At 36.0% G+C, this 22,260-nt stretch overlaps 1 protein-coding gene across 3 annotated transcripts in view; it reads left to right on the forward strand.

Annotated features, from left to right (window-relative positions):
• CDH13 (cadherin 13) overlaps positions 1-22,260 on the forward strand; it is a 519,400-nt gene that overhangs the window by 241,897 nt on the left and 255,243 nt on the right. For all 3 annotated transcript variants that reach the window (XM_049806363.1, XM_049806362.1, XM_049806364.1), the window contains exon 5: positions 2,941-3,093. In XM_049806363.1, the coding sequence (XP_049662320.1) occupies positions 2,941-3,093 (153 nt within the window). The remainder of the gene's footprint in view (positions 1-2,940; positions 3,094-22,260) is intronic.

The following is a 22,260-nucleotide window of genomic DNA, read 5'->3' on the forward strand; positions in this document are numbered from 1 at the left end:
GTATTTCAGAAATGTAAAAACGGCGTCCCAAAGTAAACATTCCAGCAGAAATAATCTGGCCTTGTTTCTTCTCAGCCAGTAAACTGGGAGAGCTTAGTTGTATAAATACATTGTAAGCTAGGAAATTTTCATATGAACAGTGCTGTGTTTATGACAGTATTCAGAATAGCAGTTTTGCCAGAGGAGATGTCAGACAACCCTCCTGTTCTTTCTTCCTGGCTCTTGTTGAAGCACAAACCATATGGCAAATTAAGCCTGATTTTTATTAAACTTTTCATTGTACTGAGCTTAGTGTGAACTAGGAAATGCACTTTCTTTGAACTATGCAGCCATTATATAAGCATCTTAATTAGGAGCTGTTAATGGACTTCGTTACATTCCTGGGAGTCTGTAGCTCCCTCTTGTGGCTAATTAAACATTTTAAAGAACAGTACTTCGGAAAATTGCTTTTTGGGTGACCACCTTTGTTCTTGAACAAATGATGCAGTGGTATGCGGAGCATCTCTAACCTGTGCTGCTTCTTACTAGATCAAGCATAAGTTGCTGTGCAATAACTAGATGCATAGATGGATAAATAGATGGGAGAGAAGGGTCTGCATATACTTGCACCGTGAATGTGACTGCTTCTTGAAGCTTTAAAAAAGCTGAATGGACACATTCAGTCATTTAGAAAAAAACTCTGCTGTCTGGTAACTCTGTTGGTCCTATACGTTATATGCTGAAGAATGGCTTAAATTGGGGATGAGATGCAAGATGTGTCGTAGCTCCAAGGAGTACAAATCTTTCCGGTACCACTTTGGGATGTCTTGCCATCAAACTAAAGGTTAAGATCTTTGCCAGATTTGGAGTTGAGAGGAAATTTTCCCTCCAGTCAGGTTTGCAGGGTCCCCTATTACTATTATTATTACACTCCTCCCTTTCCATCTAGTGTGGAGAAAGATCTGTATATTTTTCTGATAAATTCCCTTGCACAGCCCATGATTTGTTTTGCTTTCTTTCTGTGGCTTCTTACAACTAGGGCATTGCACCTATAGTACACCTTAAATTTGTCATAAATGGTTAGGTAATGTTTGATGGCTATGGTGGAGATGGCTGTTGTGTAGACATCTCTGAATTAGATTTTTGTGCCGGCCTGTGGCTGACTTCGGGCTTTTCAAACCATTGTTCTTATATTGGATGGGAACGTGCACTTATTTTGTAATACGTCTCAGAAATCAGGGCAGAAGACGGTCAATTCATCTTTTCCCTACAAAAGTGAGCAATGGTCATGACATTGCAAAATTGTAAGCATAGCTTTATGTTAAGAAAAACACATATTTTTAGGCTTGATGTAAAAAATACCAGAGATTGGTCAAAAAATGAATTGAACAGCAGGTAACTTTTCTAGTAGGAACCATTAAGTTTCAGTTTCATCACAAAACCTGAAGTTACAAAGTTACTTTGCCCTTTTGTCACCTGCACTATTGCCTGCCTCTGTGTTTTGGCATGACATACTCAAAAATACATGAGAAGAAAACTTCATTCATTAGGGTTTCTGACTCGGAAGGAGGAAGAAAAAATAGCTGAAACAGATTTTTACTTTGAAATTTCTCCTTTCCCCAAAGGGTTTGAGAATTGAAACTTTATCTCTCAAAATGCTGATTTCCTATTTCATAACTTGTGGCAATTTTTTCTCAATTAAAATAAAAGAATAATCATTATGGAGTTTAGTCAAAATCTCACTGCCCAGTAATCTGCAAACCAGCATTGCTGAACCCACAGCAACAGAGCAACAAACATGTATTTCCTCAGGGACATTATTAAACACCCTGCATATTTATTATCCCAAAATGGGAACGGGTCCAGATTTCTAAGGCCACTTTTTCCCTTCCGCTTCCTGAGCTGTAATTCAGACCAGCATATAAATATTTGACTTAATGTTTCTGCGGAAATATTAATGATATAAAACTGCTTGAAACAAAAGAACATGAAACAGCAGAGGGAAGAAATGGTTTGGCAAGATTATCAGCCTTAAAGGGCAAGATTAATTTATAATCCTTCCAGATTCTGGTGTACAAATACAAATTTGCAAAGCATGTAGCTTATAACAAACATTGTGTAGGTCTGCAAGTTTACATATGCTACTGTCACTAATGTGAGACAGCCTTGAAATTGGATTTTTAGGGATTTTTTTCTTATGCAGAAATAAGGTAGCGATAGTAACAAGGAGTTTCCATACACACATGTGTGTATATATATAAATAAATTTGGAAAGTGGAGGAATTCCAACAGTGTGACTAAGCAGAGTTCTGGGCAGAATATCCAGATGTTTTCATGAGGAGATTTTTCCTTTGGTTTAAAATCCAGGGAAAGGAGGACTGTAGAAGGGAATGGCGGGGGGGGGGGGGGGGGGGGGAATAACCTGAAAGTAGTCTATTTGTAATGACTTTATGATGACTAATCAAAAGGACTGACTAATCGGAAAGTATACGTGTGATGGCTATCTGGTATTGTAAGGCTTGTTGTGAAATAAGTATGCTTTATGCTATTCAATGGAATATGTCTTTTTTTTTTTTTTTTTTTTTGTTGTAAGTTTGTAGCTGTTTTATCAATTTAACTGCAAAAAGATACAGAATTAAATAAAATGTCAAATTCTAGACATAGAGCGAATACAGTAGCAATGGAATAATAGAAACTTTAAGTAGTGAAATAGAAGACAGTAAAGATAAGATAGGAACTGTCTAAGGACATGAGTAGGTTTTCCAGGGTTTTACATAAGAATCACACAGTTTTCTGAATGATTGAAACCATATTTTACGGTTATATATCACCACAAACCATATTTTATAGTTATATATTATTGGCAGGGAATATACCATGACATTAAGTAAAAGATTGAAATAGAATGATTTTAGAAGTTTTTATAATATGACCTGTAACTTCCTGTTTTCTGCCATGCAGGTCATCAGCCGTGAAGGGACAGAGGGAGCAAAGTTTCGACTCTCTGGTAAGGGAGTAGATCAAGACCCAAAAGGAGTTTTTAGAATCAATGAGATCAGTGGGGAAGTCTCCGTGACCCGAACCCTTGATAGAGAAGCAATTGCCAATTATGAAGTGAGTACTCATAGCAATAGGATCTCTTTCTCTATGTTTGTAATATATAATTTTTGAATGTGTATTTGCTTTTGAAAGGGCTGCGCTTATTGAAGACTAAATTGCGGCTACTGTCCTATAAAATTTCCAGAAGTGTTTGTCCTTTGGAAATGGTAAATGGTTTATTTTTACATGCAGTTGGAACTCTGCTCTGCTTTCTGCATGTAATTTGTCATTTATCTTTAGTAGAAATACTGTCTGAACATTGTGTGTGCGTTTGATTTGTGAATACAAAATTATGTTTGGACAAAAGGAGATCTTTTCAGGAAGTTGCCACTAAGGTACTACATGATTATACTTTTTCTTTTTTATTGTCAAGCTGTCAATGGGATATAATATTCAAATCCATTTTTAGTAATGGATATCTTTTAATAGAAATAAAGAACATTCTGTTAATATGAAAATGTTAGCAGATACATCTCTGTCAGAGGTATGTCTCCTACAAAGATTTTACTGAAGATTCCTTTCCTTTTCAAGAAATGTTATGTTTCTCCCCACTGAAATTCTAACAAATGATCTCTGAAATCTGCAAAGCAACTGCACCACAATGTCCTGAAATCCACAGTATAAATACAGGACCTGTCAATTCATGTTTTCTATCTAGCTCTTGAAATGTGCAGTCAGATAAATTGTGTCTAGCCACTTCAATGCAGATGAGCAGCAGAATTCAAAATGCTAAATGGTTAGTACATTTGCATGTTGTCACTTCTACCACAGCATGGGGGACTAACCTCTGTATCCTCATGCAACAGGGAGCGTGCGATACTCCAGCCCATGTGGGGCACAGGCTCTGGTGACAGTTCTGACTTCTATCCCTGACCTCTTCATTTTGTCTTCTGCTGTGTAGTAATTCATACTTGTACTTTCAGTGCTGTTTCTCTCCTCCTCTGGAAGAGTTTGGCAGTTAGATGACTAGTCATGCTTGCTCAAACAGCACCGCTAAAACTTACCATATGTTGGTTTTCAACACTTAAACATCTATTTCTCATCCGGGTCTACGGTGCAGTGTATGTTAACCACTCGCATAGGATTTATGGTAGTTACATTATGGTAGACATTTGTGATATCCTTCTTAAAGAAAAGCACTGCAGTTACTCTTTTTAACACTGTTCCTTGTCTTCATTTACCAGCTGTTTCTTATTTTATCAGTGGCTTTCTACCTTAATGTGTTCAGTATAAACCTTGATTTTTTTATTTTTTTATTTTTTTTTTAACTGAAAAACCATAGTAGTCTTTTCAACCTAATGCAGCAAACCACAAATGGCCCTCCTATCTGATCTGGCAAAAGTATACACTTAAATTAAGACGAAAACATTTCCCTAGAGGAGCCTTTTCAAAGCAATGCAAGTTACATACAAATAGTGCAGTGTAGTAGATTATCCAGAGCAATGTGAATGTATATCCTAACAGGCTGTAGTGCTTTCTAACCTGTTATATAGCACTCTGCTCAGCATGCTCGCTGGCATCCTGTTGTGCAAAATGTAGTTGAAAAGTTCTGTAGGAGAACCCTCAACTTGATTATCTGTCTTTGAATCCAGCCCATTGTTTTCCAATAAAGATGTATCATGGTGTCAGGAAGGCAGCAGGATTTTCTCCCTGATTTTCTTGGTACACCAAAAGATGAATTGCCCCAAAGACCCTTAAATTTATCTCAAAAGTGTTTTTGTTTTCTGTTTTTCTGTTTGAGCCCCCCTACCCAGTATTGATGTCCTGTAAGAAAAAGTTCAATGCAAAGGGCAAACAAGGAAATAATAGATCTCCATGAAAAAATACAAGTTCTTTGCAAGCCATCATACTATCAAGTATATAATCAGTGGTGGAGCAAGGAAAAAAGATGAAATGTTTGAATCCTTCCAGCTACACAGAGGGCTGCTGTGCATGAGCACTGATTTATTTCCTATGCTTAGTGCATATATACTCAAGGGATGAGAATTAAAAAAATGTTAATAGGGCACAAAATAGACCTTTAGTGATCACAGTATTTCATAGAACTTTGCAGCTTTTACTATCCGTGTACCTCAAAATGTTTTAAATTAGCTAAGAATATTTAACCTATTATAAAAATTTGTTGAACTTTCTTTCATTGAATGTTTGAAATTCTACTTTTTGCTGCCCTCTTTCTCCTGGAGGAATAGTGAAAAACCTGCAGGAGTTTTTCTGTATATTCATTACAAGTGAAACATGATTAAATTAGAGGAGTACTGAATTCTACTCAGACAACTGTAGATTGTCTGAGTTAATCTCCTCTTTCTACTGTTTATTCTTAAATATTTTATTTTTAGTAAAAGATAGAAAATATTTATAAGAGAGTGAAAAAAAATCAGTCTGAGGGTCAGGGCCTGTCAGTCTATTTGGTGCAGCCCATTTGCATGTCATTTGTGTTTTCAAATGAGTTTAGATTTTGTTTGTTAGCAAAAGAAACTCAAGCTGGCAAGAGGAATGTAAGGCAGCTACTTTAATGATAGCCAACCCCCCTGAAACGGACTTATTTATGTGATTGATTTATGAGTTTATTTTTTATGAAATCCATTAAATTGTTCCAAAATGGTCAAGTGTGTGAAATTCCACCAAAATATTAATGTCAAGGTGATTAATTGCCATAGTAATTCTGAACTCATCACCTACACATTTGAAAATATGATGGTTTCTAGTAAGAAAATGAAACTGTGCCAGAGGAGGCTAGGTAAGACAGCAAAAGTCCAAAAGCCACTACGTTGAAATTAGCCATTAGTAATTATTTTTTTTTCTAATGTGTTTGGAACTATGCTAATGAAATTGTGTTTGCCAATGGGAAAAGGTAGACGCTTCTGGTGTGTTTGTACCTGTAACTTTGTGGGGTGCCTCCTTAAAGGTCAGAGAATGTCAGTCAGCTTTGGTTTTAAGTGAAAGCTGTTTATGAAGAAGAGCAAAAGGATGTAAAGATGTTATTAAGCCCAGCAAAGACAGAGTGATTTAGAAAAGTGTGTAGTAATTCCTTTTTTTCTTCCGAAGAGGTTTGATAAAGAGCAACCTGATAGGAATTCCCTGGGTCAGAGTAAACCAGTGGATTTACACTGAATGGTTTCATTTGGGGGCTTGCTACAGCCTGTTGAGGAAACTACTAAATGATGCTCTGGAGAAGGGGCTTAAGCAGAATACGGGCATATAATTGAATTGGTTCTGTGTTGGTGAGATAAGCAGGTAACCTAGAGTCCTGTTTAGTGGGAGCACAAGGTGTTCAGTTGTACAAATATACTCTCAAAAATAATGCTTTTTGTTTTCTCTCAAGGTTTGAATAAATAAGACTAGTTGGAAATTTCGGACAATGGCAAATCATTTATTTATTTAGTATTGAAAAGTGCAGATGTGTAAAAACAGATGAAGGAACTTGGTGGGGAGACTTAAAATGGCTCTTTAGTCCAAAGCAGTGAGGTACCCACCATCCAAAAATTCCTGCTAATCTCTGCAATTCTGAGTTCACTTCAGATCTGTAGTCTTTTCTGATTCTAGCAGAGCAGAATTGTTAGTGACTTTTCAGTTATATCTTTTAGCAAAACAATCAAATGCATCTAAAAAGACCTGCAATAACACACCTAAAGGATTCCAGTGAAGTTGGAAGTCATGTTGTGCCAAGTGTTGATAAAAGACTAGTGAATTGGGAAACAGAGGGCCAGCAAAGATTGGCTGAGAAACAGTGGTTATGGGGTAATCTGTTAATTAAAAACACTGAGCTCATTTTCAAAACCTTATGTTTACATAGATAATGTATTCATAGGCAGCATGCTTTAATGCAACTAAAAGCAGGAAGAGTTGCATATGTTGATTACCATGACCAAGATGACAAAAGTTGCTCAGTTAGAACTCTGTTTTGTCCTTTGCTCAAAGCTAGGTAGGCTCAGAAGAAATGGGAGCAATTATCCATTATCTTTTTACAGTTAATGCATGAGATTTTAGTTAGGCATTCCTTAGGTACAGGACAAAACCTGAAGTTGTATAAACTTGTTTCCCATCACTTATCACTGCATGTAATCCCTGCAGCAGTAAAATCCAGTTCTGTAACCTCTTAAGCATCAGTGGCAAAGTGCCAACCCGTCAATGGGGGGCTTCCAATTGGGTCTCCAGATTTTAAAGGATGTTGCCATTGCTGATCGGCTATTTCATAACTGCCAACTTCATAACTGCCATTTCATTCATGCCAAGTGTAAATACGTGTGGAAGAGAAATAATCAGAAAGTGATCCTTTGCAAGCATGAAATGAAGAAGCTTGATAAAACTATTCAGCAACAGTGTGCAAATTAGAGCTGTGACCAAATTTACCTAGGCAATTTGAACTGTTAATGAAGAGTTAGTTTTAATTATTTTTTAAGTAAAGAGCTTAATTTGCTTTAGAAAATACTTAACAAGCAGAGGTGTGAAATCAGCTTTCAGCTTTTTTTATAATGACAGATCACACTTCTGTGAAAGGATGCCTTGCAACTGGTAGTGACAGACTGAGATATTTAGAAAACTTACATTAACAGGACTGAAAAGCAAATTAGGAGTATTTGCTCTGTGTGGTATTGTTTCTATATGTTGGATAACAAGTAGACTGAGAACAGGTTAAAGAATTCAGACCAATCAACAGCAACCAAATCTCTACTGTGAACTGCTTCAGTTTAGGTTACGTGAAACTCTTGTTTCTGTGACTGAGCCAAACATTTAGGATGATGCTGGAGTCTTAATGGTTTCTATTTCTGTGTTTAATATGGAACAAATAATGAAAATGCTTCACAGTCATGGGGGAACCTAGCTTGGTCATGTGCCAAGGAGTATTTTGTGAGAGAGATATTTAAGTACTTGAACGCATTTTTGCAGGTACTGAAAGTATTACTGTAGCAAAAAACTAGAAGTGAACAGCTGTAATTTATCCTGTACAGAAGAATGAATTTGTCTTCTGTGTAAGTCCATTTTAGTGCAGCCACATCCTTTTCAGAATGATTTATCATACTCTGATCTTGAATCTCTGCAATATGCAGTGTGGAGATATATGGGCAGCACGGAAGCCTGCTTCTCTTTGAGAAGGATAAAACATGAACTTGCTTCTAACTTCAAGACTGGTCTAAACTGTAATTTAATTTTGGTTATCTGAACTGGCAGAATTGTCTGAAGTGTAAGTGATCTGCTCTGTCTTGAGCTGAAACCTGTTGATGGGGAATGTCGGACCTCAGTCATCTCCCACTAATACCCTGAAAAAAAGGCGGCACTCAGCATTCGATGGGAGGAGGGGTTTGGTCTTGTAGAGATGCAAATTTTAGTATAATGTGCTTGATTTAATTAAAGCATCAGTAATACACAGAGAAAACCTGTTAAAATACTGGTGCTTCCAAACAGTGACTGTTACATCAAAAAAGCTTGGAATAATGGCAGAGTACGAACTTTCAGGGAAGACTTCTGATTATTTAGCAAGGAGAAAAGAAAAAAAGTGTCACTGGGTGAGGAAAAAAAAAGTTTTTTTGCAGCTATTGCATATGATTATTAATGAGCTAGAAACTTACTGATATAAATGAGCTGTAGTTAGATCAACTGACATACAGCTGAAAAATCTGGCAGTGAAAAAGATCTCTGTAGCCTGCGTTACACATGTATATGTAGAGGGTGCATGAGATATTTTCAATGTTTTTTGCTTTATTTTCATATGTTTACATATATATTCAATAATGTGTTCACGTGTTGGGGCACCAGGTAAATTCAGAGAGAACTGTTTTGAATTAATTTCATATTTTAACTACAGAGAGAGAAATGAACACTGACTGAGAAAGTGCCATTAGGTTGTTGCCTGGCAGCATTACTTGAAATTTAGCTATCCCTACACGGACTCTTCGGTAAGCAAGCTGATGATAATGCCTATGGAAGAGAGGAAAATTCATCACTGTGAATGCTAAAAATAATGAATTGCTATAGGTAGCATCTCAAAAAAGCCATGGGCAGCCTCTTGAAAAAAAATTGAATTCTCTCTGTCATAGCTGCATGTGAAGGAACTGCAGGCTGCTCCATATCCTGAGGTAGGCATTATAATCTTAACCTAGCACTGAGACTTATGTCTCAGCAGTTGCACTCCTGTTTGTGTAATAGTCACAGACTATAATTTCTATAAACCTATGTTAGCACAGCATCAGGCTTAGCATCAGAACTCATTTATACTGGTATTATTCCAGTATAGGCATTTTCATATAGGAAGAAGAAATCAACTCTACTTTTATATCTGAATCTCTTCTACTTCATTAAGTCTTGAAGGTGCAAACTGCAGGAAGTTCAGATAGTCTGCTCTGGGGTTAAGGTTACTCTGTCATTACACGCCTTTCTGAAACTTTCACTGCGGCCAAAAGCTTTGCAGCAGTGAAGTTTCACTACCATTGATGGTGTGTTAGGTTGACGTAGCGTGCATGTGACCACGCAAGTTATATTACTGATAGAGAGCTCCATTGGTTATACAAATCTCATCCCTCAGCAACGCCTTTATTCCAGTGCAACTTCTCGGCGTAGCCTGGCTGACATGCCTTGAATGAATTGAAGGTGCTTGATATGAGGCTCTGTATGTGTCTCTGTCTCTCATTAACAAGTGACTGTTGGTGTCTGTGATCTCCACCAAAGCATTCTGTTGATAAAATAGAATTATGCTGCAGGGCACTCTGAATCCTATGGGAACTGGTTCTTTGCTCTGTCAGTACCGGTTTGGTACCGAACTTTGGTTCTGATGTGATTGTTCACGACTTAGCACTGCTTTTACTTGTGTGGGGAAAGAGGGAAGTAAATGAATCTGTCAACCTAAAAACACCACTTTTTTTCTGAAAACTAAGACTGATGGATTACTCAAAATATTGTTGCTTCCTGTTCTGTAACAAATGGATTTAGACATAGAAGGCATATTTATTTTTTTTTTTTAGTATGCCATAAATTGGAGAAAAACAGGTTTTCTTTCTTAAAAGATAATTTGGATTTCTTTAATATTTTTTTAATTGAGATTAGGAAATGGCAAGATTAAGTATTAACAGATATTTCATCAAACCTGGAAGCAGAAATGTGACAACAGGAACAAACCCAGCAGAAGCAAAGGTCTAGATCCTTCGATGAAATCTGTATGGGCAGACTCCTGAATTCGTGGGGAACTTTTTGGCATTGATTGTTTACCAAGGTCAAAAACAAGGCGGTCACCATAACTGTGTGCATAAATCAAATATTTGAGCATATAAATTTTATGTAGAGTCACATTTCTTAAAAGTACGATTTAAATAATTGCTTGCACAGCTGGGATATAAATGGGATTTCCAGCTCCTGGAAAATATCTCTCTCCCCCAAGGTTGGTTTATGGGATAAAAAGAAAACCTGACAGGAAATGAAGTTAAAATTCATGTTGTTTTTATGTATATTCTCCTATTCTGTCTTGGGGAAACGAGATATCTATTTTATATAAACTCTAATTTACCATCTCTTGTTCATTTTTACTGTAAATAGTCTATTCAATACATACTGTAGATCTTAATGCTATGAGATACCAGCAGGGTACTGTGATTCATTTCAGAATCCACTAGCATCCTCATATCATTTATGTGAAAAGCATACAAAAGTCAACAGTTAGTTTTGTTGGAGGGCATATGCTTTAGTCTTAGATCTAACTGCTTGCATGGCTTTGACATTCCTGCTGTTCAACAGCACTGTTGTGTCATTTGTAGGAGGAACAGAGTGAAGTTTCATTAAAGGGAAAAATCAGCAAAGATTTGTTTATAACCTATAACTGTCAAGACAAGGTAGTGGGCTTGGATTTCCATGCTAAAAATAATGCAGACTCCAAATACCAGGCAAAATTAGTATTTTCTCATTGAAGAGTGGGAGGTGGAAATGCACAGCAGCAAGAAATAAAGAAAAATTGGAGTTTACTGAGACAGTAACAAATAACACAAAATTTGGTTTCAAGGTTGTTTTGTTTTTTTTGCTTTTTTTATTATTATTATTTTCTAATCAAACACCACTCCTGGAAAGAATAATGATGTGTTCAGTAAAACAAGAGGAGACTAATGACATTTTTGTCATATTATGTTAACAGTCTGTGAAACTACTTTTGCTATTACATATTAATTGCATTTTAAGGCATTTAAATGTCATCATGATACTACTTCACTCTTCAGGATGATCAGTTTGTTTGTTTAGTTTCCTTGTCTATTTGTATTATAGCAACCCTCAAAATATCTTGCTGAAGGCTCACTGTTCTAGGTGCAGCATAAATACCTAGGAAGACACTTTGCCCTTTCCCCAGCCCTTATGTTTTCCTACAGTGTAAAGGAAGAGTCTTCCTTGCAAACATTTGTAATTGTTCCAAGCTTTATGCAGTGATGGACATGACAGCAGTTTCGCAGAGACTGGGATGTGTTGCTCCTCTAGCAAGGGCATGTCAGGTCTGAATGGAGGGGAGGGAAAGACTAGATGAGGTCCTACAGCTTAGGTCTGTACGACCATTACTTTGTGTATCCCACTTCTGTACGATTTGTCACATTTTTTGCCTGTTGTGTCCTCAGATGTGCCTGATTATGCTTATGTATGCAAAGGTGCAGCTTAGAAGTTTAGAGGACAGATGGGAACATCAGAGGTTTTTTGGTTGGTGCAAGTCAAACAACTTGGTTAGGAAATCTTTTTTCTGCTCAAAACCTGTTCTTGAACCCATTTGGATACATTGGCATTCTGCCAACTAACCATAGATTAAGTAGAAACTACCAATTTTGTCTTTATGAATGGCAAGGATAGTCCTATTTTGCCTCTTGTTAGGTATATATTTTTTGTTTAGTTTGTTTTGTTTTTTTTTCTAGAAAAAGTCCACAAGTTCTGAGCTTCTTGATCCTTCGCTAAGCATGCGAAAATATTGCAGTGTGTATTTTTGAAATAGAGTGCTTTTCTTGTGGCTCAACTCAAAGTCTTGAAGGTCTGGCCTTACTTGTTATTTTGCAGCACTACTTTAACCTTTTCCTAGTCCATTAGTAACATTCAGAATATAATACAGAGATTTTTGAAATTTCGTTGGTCAAATCTCCATATCTCTTGTTCCTTCCAATAAAGAAGTCTGTCGTCTTTAGATATTTGGTCAAAATTCAGAATCTTAATGTTCTAATTGCTGGAAAAACCTTGATTTCTACAGCTATTTCTTCATCTTGGAAATGTGGGTCCATAATGATCTATAGCTTCTTTTTTTTTAATGAAAACAGAGGTAAGGTCCATAATAATAACTTTTTTTTTGAGAATGAAGGCAATGAATTAATTATATTTTTTGTCAATAATTTCCTGTCTGCAGTTAGAGGACCTGCCATCTCCTTTCTGACCTCTTGTTCTTTATGTACCTGAAGAAAATCTTATTACCTGTCTTATCCTCTCCTGCAATCTTCTTTTCATTTTCCACCTTCTTGCTTCATTTTTTCCCTTGTGCTTTTAACTTCATTCCATAGCCTTTCTACTCCCCCTGTCTTTCTTGATGTTTTATGTCATTCACTTACACTTTTACTACACTCTCTGTATTTCCTTATTCAGACATACTGACCTGTTTTATGCTCTTTATAAATAGTTTTGCTAAGGGTATGCGTAACCATCATCTAAGCTTTTTTTTTTGTTTTTTTGTTTTTTTTTTTTTTTTTTTTTTTTATTGCATAGAACCCTTCCACTGTCTTTGCAAAAGCTGTACTGCTTTATCCATTCTAATCCTCAGTGTTCATAAGTAAATCCCTTTAGAAACCTGTGTTCTGGAAACCCTTGACTTTGGATTACTTACTACATGACCCTACCTTTTCTTCAAGTTTTGTGAAACAGGCTAGATAGTTAATATGTGATGCTAAGAAATTCTGGTGAAAAATTGAGTTTTGTTTCCATTTTAATGCTTTTTAGACTGTATTTCTCTTCCATCAAATTATGGATATTAATTTAAGAAGTATGTGATTGGCTGGAAATTCCTAGCATTTAGTTTATTAAAAATAATTCTAATACTTAATTCTGCCAACACTGGATATGTGGTCTGCTCAAAAATGCTCAGCCTCAAAAAGGGAACTCTATCATAGGACACCTGATATAACAATTAGTTCTGTCACTTCAGAACTGTGGTTTTAATACTTGATCTCTGTAAAATTATTGTAGGATAATGGGCCATAATTTTAAAGCTGTATATGCCTGTGTTTGTGGCAAAAATACTAAACAGGTTTGTAATTTTTATGCAAAAGTAAGTTTTAATTAATGTGGAGTGGCATGATATTTTTGCAAAATGTGTGAAAAGAATTTGTATAAAATTAAGAAATAAGCATGCTTCAATGATCCACTCTGTGCATTCTATGTTCCATTATGCATGTTTCTCTAACATCATTAGAGGGAATTAGGATTCAACAAATCTCATTATTTAAATATCATGGTCCAGTTGAATGTGCAGTTAGGTTATCTTCAAAATCCAGTCTTTCTGCATCTGCTCTTTCTTGCATTGAGTTTTAGGAGCCGTAAATATGATGCAATTGTTTCATTGGGCCCCTACTATGGCATGTTCTTTGTTATGTATTTTTTCCATGTCTGTAAGAGACTTTGAGGAAAAATGGCAGTATTGGACCATGAAGTCTCCATTATTGAAACGATACAAAAATAACTGTGTGCTGTAAAAAGAAATTTTTAAAAAAAAAAAAAAAAAAAAAATTGGAGTCCAGGATCCACTTGCCTGTGTCATCTTCAAAGCTTTTTGACTGCTATATTTTACGTCCGCTGCAGGATTCCCCTATTTCCCAGGCCCACAGATGAGGCAGACGACCGGTTGTGGGTGGGTGATAGTAACATCTTATATTTTGATCTTTGGAAATGAGATAAAAACCCTTTGTGGGTCGTGTCCCCCCAACCCTGAAATATATCAACTGTCTCTCTGTTACCACATTGATGGCAATTAACTGTTCTTGAGTAGTGGGCCATGGGTATAGCTAGCAGCATAATTTAGCCCTGCAGCTAGCCCTAGGTTAACAAATTGACTGATGCTGCATGAGCATAAATGGAATCCATTTTCCTCTTGTATCATAGGTGAACTCTGTAGTGTTTACAAGAAATACAATGTAAGAAAATGCATGTTTTGTGAATATAGTTCTGACTAATAACATTTACCGACAATAAGACTAATTCATATACCAATCCACTTCAAAATAATACAGCTGCTCTTCAGTCTGTATACAGGTTGCTTTTCTGCTACACTATGATTAAATACCTACAAATATGTCCAAAAGTATGTGTCAGTGCATAAACATAACTGTATGATATCATAAACCTTAGCATATCCTAATGTTTATGTACAACTACTTTGTTCCACTCAAATCTCGCTTCTATTGCAGTCAGATGGAAATCCTGTTTCCATACTTGACAGCATGAAATTGCTAGTGCACTGTCATTATTTCTTAATTACAGTATTTCCAAGTTATTTGTGGAGACTTCAGTCATGCTGAACCTTAGGCATCCTACTCTCACCATCTGAAATGTTACCTGTCCCAAGAATTTAGAATATGTCAGAGCCCCAAAACTTGCATGAGAGTTTGAGTGATGCATTAAGTTCCTTTTAATCTGGCTTCTGGGCTTTTTTTGATCCACATCATCTGAACTTTCGAGTTCTTTTTGGCAGTAATATATTTATCTCTTTAAAATGAAAATATGACAGGACTGGATAGGTGGAACTTCAAGAAAACCACGAACTGTAATGACACTCATAAAAATGTAAGAGTTGGTAATGCTACACTTGCAAGCAGAGCTGCAAGAATCTCTGGTTTTGCCTTTATTAGTCTTTTGTGGCAGAGACATTAATGGAAACTGGTGATTCTTCTGGGTTTGCGTTTTTCCTTCTTTAGATCTTTTTCAATGCATCATAGCAAATGAGTGAGAGACGTGTAGGGGACTACAGTTATAAATATTTAGAGAGTGTTGTGTGAAGAGACTTCTAATATTATGGAAATTTTTCTTGGCATCATTTTGTTAACACGTTAATGATAAAAGTCTTGCTGTATTTGTCCTGGTTTATTCAGGTCGTTACTAATTATTTCTTAATTAGACTCATTCCTTAAAATGAAGCTATATTTATGTGAATGTCTTGATTTATTTTTATTTTCTAGTAGCTCATTAAGAAGAGATGTGACTTTAGTTTAAGATTTTTCAACAGATATTTTGTTTCTATCAGTTCATGTAAAACACCATATGTTTAGACTCACATGATGGATCTTTTTATTTTGAGGTGCTCTGTTTGTAATTTTTCTTTAGAGGATAGAACAGGTCTCAGTGGCTACTGGGAAAACATTGTGCAGGTGTGTGACTAAAAAGTTTGCAAGGACAGGTATGTTAACTGTAATCCTGATCCTTTTCAAGTTACCCTATAAGGACATTTTTTGTCTGAGAGTATTTCTGTCATATACAAAACATCTTGTCTAAACTTGTTAGGCTGCTGGCAGCAGGAGCAGGGGCTGGTAAATGTTGTGCTTCCATCTCTCCTGAAGTCCAACACTAAAATGTAGAGGATCATAAAACAACCCAGTTGGGACTGAAGGCTTCTGAGTGGGAAAGCACAGGGGTAAAGTACTGTAGAAGGTGACATGGAGCCAGAAAACCTCTATCTGAAATGGTTACGTGCACGAGAGGCTTGGAGAAACAGTGATTATAATTTCTTCTCATTTTTGTCATTAGCACATGTGTTATATAATGCACTCTGCTATGCAGTTGTACTTGCAGTTTAAATTTGCAAAATAGAGATAGTTCATCTTTGTAGAATTCTTCCCAAACTCTGCTCTGACATTATTCTTAATATTTATTTTACCTAATGGTAATTCAGATATCTGAATGCAGTGCATTGAAAATACCTATTATCTATTTAAGGCTCTGTTATTATATGTATTCCTTAAATGTATTGTGTGTACATAATACACAGGTGATATGAATAGAGATTACAGATTTTATTTGTGGATGGGAACAAATAAAGCAATGTACTGCTGTTATATTTCTGTTAGTTTTAGAAGATTTAATAGAGTAATCATAACAGGATTATGATTTACTACTTGGAAATTACTAAGGGGGAGGAAAATCATGACAGTTTTAAACTACCAATTTTTCTTGTTATTGAAAACAATTTGTAAAAATACTTCTTTTTTTTTTTCTTTTTTTTTTTTCTTTCCCCTTGCTGCTAGGGAAACCTAGTGGAAAGGAAAAAAAGAGAGTAAAGAAATTTTTCTAAAAATAACATCTATTCCCTAAATGCTTTGCAACTTTACTGTATTTTACATTTTCCCCTCTAAAGAGGAAAGAAAATGTTCGATATGGAAGAATACCCTACTGGCTAACCATTTCATATGAGCTAGTTTCCCCATGGTCAGTGCAACAGTTATACCCCACTGTATACAGAGCCGGAGTTTCATTCAGCAGTCTTGGGATTCGCAGGTCTGAAGGTCTTATTCCTAGCAACTGCAGTTTTCCTCAGAGAGGGCTGCAATCTTTGTCTCAGTCAGAAATCTAGAGCTTCCAAGAGAGACTTGGAGAAAAAACAGCAATTTTGGTGCTTGTCAGGCCTAAAGTGTTTCTAAGTTCAAATCTTGGGATGGGAAAATGTGTACTGTGTGTTTGCTATGCTCTGCAGGGTATATCTAATGACACTGACCTTATTGAATCGTGGATCTGCTGTACATGAAACCAGCAAATTAAAGCACAATCTGCTATGTTTATGGGCTTTAAGAGCCAGCAAACTGATTCTCCAAACATGTAATTTGCTTGTCATTCAGCTTTGCAGAATACATATGTGGTAGTACAGAAGTAGGAGACTGTAACTGTGTTTGTAACCTTTAATATATTAACAATACATCAATTTTAAAAATACACTGCATTTTGTCAGATTTTAAATAGCAAAATTAACATTTACTGTTCATTTTAAGGTATTAAGTCATCTAGTGATACAGATATTCAGTCCCTGTTAAACCTATTTGCAAAGTATTTATTAAAGAAAATGCTTTAAATGAATTGAGGGTATGCATTTAGTTTCATTCCGTTTGTTTATTGGTAGCTTTGATCAATGCTGTGCTTACAACCTCTACCACATGCTTTGAACTTGTAGATGCAAGCACATAAATAATTTCCCATGTCAACTCTTGGCTGATCTACCCATGATGAAATATGAAAAGCAAGTTGTCCCCTAAATTCTAGTGAGTGGGATTAGTGACTTGATTAGTTGAATTCTGAATTAAAGTTGTTATTAAAGGCAAAATTGTATCTCTTAGAAAGGCTTCAAGGCATCTCCCCAAAGTATAGCAGTCAGATTACAAGCTTTTGACAAAGGTTTGTATTGTGAATAAAAACTGTTTTCAATCACCTTATTTTCCTGTTTGTAAATCAAACTCTTAGAATAGTAACAATTAGTAAGCAAAAAAGATGTGATGTATTTTTTGCAGTTTTTCAGCTTACAGAGGAAATGCCATTGATTTTTGAAAATACTGAAGATGCGATTCAGTGAAAATAATTACAAATAAATGTCAGCAGTAGCATATAATGACTTTTTTTCCAATAGATTCTGCTCAAAGTATTTAAAATGACAGTGTGAGCATTGTATATTTAATTGCAATTAATATTTGCAGTGTATGCTTTGCTGTAGCAGTCTTAGGGCATACTTCAGACATATACACATGCATTTGAGACTTAACCAGAACCTTCCCCAATTACAGATAAAATACCAAGAATTTTATGAGCAGCTTTATTCCTAATACTGGCAGTATTTTCTACCCTATTATAAGGTTTCCTCCCTTCTTCCTTCATTATGTTTTGTTCTGGGCTTTGTTAGAATATTCATTAATGTCTTTCTGAACACATTTTCATCGCTTATTCTATTTCCTCCATTTTCAGTCTGTATATGTGATTGTCCAATGTTATTGGAAATGACCACAGAACCTGACCTTCTGATCTCAGCAGCTCTTGCAAGATATGCACATTTTAATCACCTTACCCTGCAGACATCAAGAGCGCATTCTAATCCCCAAAGAAGTAGTTTTAGTGATTTAGTAGATGCTACTCCTCACACAGCATCAGTAGTGACTCAAACCTGCACCTATGTTGAAGGATCCTTTGCTCCTGTTGATACTGTCATTCAGATTATGTGAGAAGCTAATGTGCTGATATTAGCTACTCAGTTTTAATTTTTACTATTCAGCACCATAAATTACGGTGTTTTATGACAAATGTAAAAGGTATGATTTGAAGCAATTATGCATTCTGCTCTGAATCCCAAAACTTTTGAGAAGCATATAATTATGGTAAGTCATATCCACAAAGTCAATTTTCTTTTATCTTTTCACAAAGAGCGCTAGGACGTACGCATGAAGCGTATAAGCATCATTTTAAGCTAGACTTATTAAAGCTTCTTATTAATGAGAATGTTTTCCTTTTCATAACAAAAAACTTGTCCTATGTGAGTAGCATGGAAAATTTACCAGCTTCTGCACAGGCTACTTGCTTTATCCTAAACAGGAGTGAAATGGAGGAATTAGGATGGTAGGAAAGGAAGACAGACATTCTTTATAAATTGGAGCTGAAATGTATCACAAAACCCCCAAAGTACTTAGTATTTAAGTAACTCTACTGCCCATTGATTTGACTCAGTGTTAGATTTTTAAATACTAAAAAATCTCTTAAACCAAGATTTAGCTCTTTAAAAGATGTGGTAGATTATCTTCCAATTTTCTGTATTTTATATGACTTTGTGTAATTTTTTTTCTACAGCTTTCTTAGGGTTAAATATGCAGAGAAGTAAATGCTCATTTTTTCCCTTGTGAAGCCAGTATTTCTGTTTCACTTGTCTGTTGTGTTAGATTTGGTTGTAATTTTTTTCTAAGAGTTGTTAGGGAATTCAGAGGATTTAAATAACCATTTTCTTAAAGGTGTTAGGATGAATTTTCTTTCTTTACTTATGCTAACTGTCGCGTTAATCTCACATATTTTCTGCTTAAAGTTGGATACTAGTGCACTTACTATTAGTAAATGCTGACTTACTCTATGACTAATGCCAAGTGGTTTAAGTCACGCACGCATTGCTCAACAGTGGTGAGGAGTGAATGTAAAATTTCTGATGTAAAAAATGGGATGTTCAAATTGTTAAGAGCTTTTCTATATGGGGATGATTACAGAATTTATAGTGCAGTAAAGAATTTGGCTAGTTGCATTTGAAATCTGTGTAGCTCTGACAAGCACAGTTGTTCAGGAAACTAAGTTCTGGTGTTATGTCTTAAATACATACAACACATGAGGTGCCAGGTCCAATTAACAGTCTGATGGTGGTAAATCCATTATCCTTGGAAAGAGAGTCCACCATCAGGAGACATTAATTCAATGTGACACCAACTGGGGTGTTTATATACAGCTAATTGCAATGTCAGACATTCTGCTCTAATTGAGTTTAATTGTGGCAAAATTGGAGTTAATTAAAAGTTAATGGTATAGAGCACATCATGTTGTTATAAACCATGGGTACATGTTTCATATCCATATTATTGTTATTTAAATGGTGCTTTCAATTACTGTGCCTCATATTGGCACTTTAGAAATGTACTGTAATTGTTTTCACATCACTGAAAGTTTTTGTTCTGAGTAGGCATGTAGAAAAGTGTTTAGTTTTAAAAAGCTTGACAAAGTTTAGGGTGGTTCATTATATCACAGTGTAAATGTCACATGTGATGTTCCCAACCACCTGGCTAAGGAAAAGGTTGACTTTACAAGAGTGCTAGTAAAATAGAAGAAAATTCTAGTTCACCCTAAGAGAAGGATGCTATTTTTGACATTGTCCATCCTACTTTGATAAGGAAATCTCAGTTTCCTCATCTTTGATGAATCCATCTTTTTCCAATTGTCTTGTTTCTGGCTGTCCTGTCAGCATGTCTTCGAATGAATCTCCTTTCTGTGGGATTTTCCCTGGGCTATCTCCACCTCCTTCTGTCTCTGCACCCCTTGTCTGCACTGTATATATGCTGACACTCTATCTCTATCCTGACCTCTCTCTTGATGCAGTTTTATATCAAAACCTTTCTGTTTGACATGTCCTCCTGGATGCCTCACTGCCAATTCAGAAATAATCTTTGTGTCTTCCCCCTTTTCTGTCAATATAGGCAACCCACCCATCCTCCTGTCAATCATCCAATACTGTCATCTTTTCTGCTTGCTCCACATACTCTTGCAATGTCCAAGCCTTTCAGATCTTCCTCTATTAGTAAACTACAAGCTGATTTGCGTCTTGCATACTATATCCCTCAGTCTTAACACCTGTTCCACCTTTTCTGCAGCACAAATGCATTGTACCTCCTGTTCATTGTAAATGAAACCATTATCTCTACTACTAGGTACTTGTACCATGCTACCAGTGTTTTACCCACATATTTCTTCCCATTGGATTAAATTCAAGGTATTCCTATATTGAAACTTTGGACAAGTTTGTTTTTCCTGGCTATTGCTCTCCCCTTGGTCAACACTTACTTATCTTCAGCTCTTACGAGTTGTTTGCTTCTCACTTGAGCACTTCTTTCGGAAACACACCAGACCTGCGCCTTGTGTTGAGGCTTACGCTAGTATTGTGCTCTGAGTGGTGTGAGGTGCAAAACACCAGTGGTGCTTCTTTAATACATGCAGAATATAAAAATATATACTGGAGTCCACTGGTCTAAGTCCTATATTCTAATACATTTTTCAATATTTCTTAAGAGGAACTCTCAAAAGAAATGTATAGTTTTTAGTTCAGAGGAAAACTTACACAGAATGATTTAATACAGGTTTGTGTCATGTTGCTTTTAAAATCTTTTTGTAAGATGTTAGAAATTACCAATGTGTTTCTTGAGGAAGGCCAGCAAAGTGTTTTTTTTTTTCAGAAAAAGCCAGATGTAAATGTTGGTATTTGGAGGAAAGATAATATAACTGGTGAGCTTTCCCAGCTCATATATTGGATCATTACAAGTGTTTTATCCTACTGAGAAAGATTGTTTCAGGATGTTTTCAAGGACAAGCACTCTGACTTTATTATTCTAGCACTGTCAATGAGATGTTACAGAAAGCTTCAACTAAGTCAGAGGATAGCCACTTGCTCAGGAGTCATCCTTACTGCAGAAAGGATGGCATCAGTCTGGTACTGAATGTTCAACAAAAAATCAGTTGTTTGGGCTCTCTACTGCTCCCACTGCTGAACTTCTGTTTTCAAATGCTAGTTTTGTTATTTATTGCTTAGTGCATTTTTATGAAATGTGAAACACTCGGGAACCTCTGATGACATACGTCAGCTTCTAATTCAATTAATCTTCCTGTGTTTTTGCATTTCTTGCACTGAGTTTTTCATTGATACTGTATTCTAATACAAGACCTTTAAAACTGACTGACTACAGGGGATACTGTTGTGTGATACCTGAACTCAGGTCCCTCTTAAATTTAGTTTTGTGATTACTTACTAGCAGCCATCACACTGTTTTCTTCTCCCTGATCATGCCCAAACTCTCTCTGACATTAACAGGAATGATGGGTATATAGGGAAAGTAAATTGTGTTGACCTCAGGCTGAGCAGGAGGCATATATATGTGATCTAGTACCTTTTAAAAATGAAATATTTCTCTTTATTGTGTCTGGAAATTAGTCTAAACTTCCCCTTCTCCATACAGTCTGTAACAGAGTTTTCACAAAGTTTTCACATTTGACTGACATGAAATGTAGCAACTCCCTTATTTTACCCTTTGATCCAGAATGCTTTTAAATCTGATCAAGGACTAGTTTGAAATTTAGCATCCACACTTTGATAAACATATGGAGCCACAAACATGTATTTGTGGTTAAAACATAGGATCTTTGCATTCAATGGGAAAGCAATGAGTTACTTTGTCAAGCAATAAAGTGGCAAGTTGTCTAGCTTACTTTGTGATTAAAAGAGTTTATAGCTTTGGATAAAAGAAAGGTCTGACTTAGATTACTCAAATACTAAAACCATATTCTTTCACCTTAAAAAGCATAAGGAACTTTGCATTAAAGATAATAAAAATTGTCACGTTGTTCCATGTCCCAGAAGTTTTCTAGATGGTTCTTTTCTACAACATAGTGAAGTTGTTGCATATATATGGGAGTATAAATGGGCTGCTTAGC

The sequence above is a fragment of the Accipiter gentilis genome, chromosome 7 (assembly GCF_929443795.1).
Source record: "Accipiter gentilis chromosome 7, bAccGen1.1, whole genome shotgun sequence".
NCBI lineage: Eukaryota > Metazoa > Chordata > Aves > Accipitriformes > Accipitridae > Astur > Astur gentilis.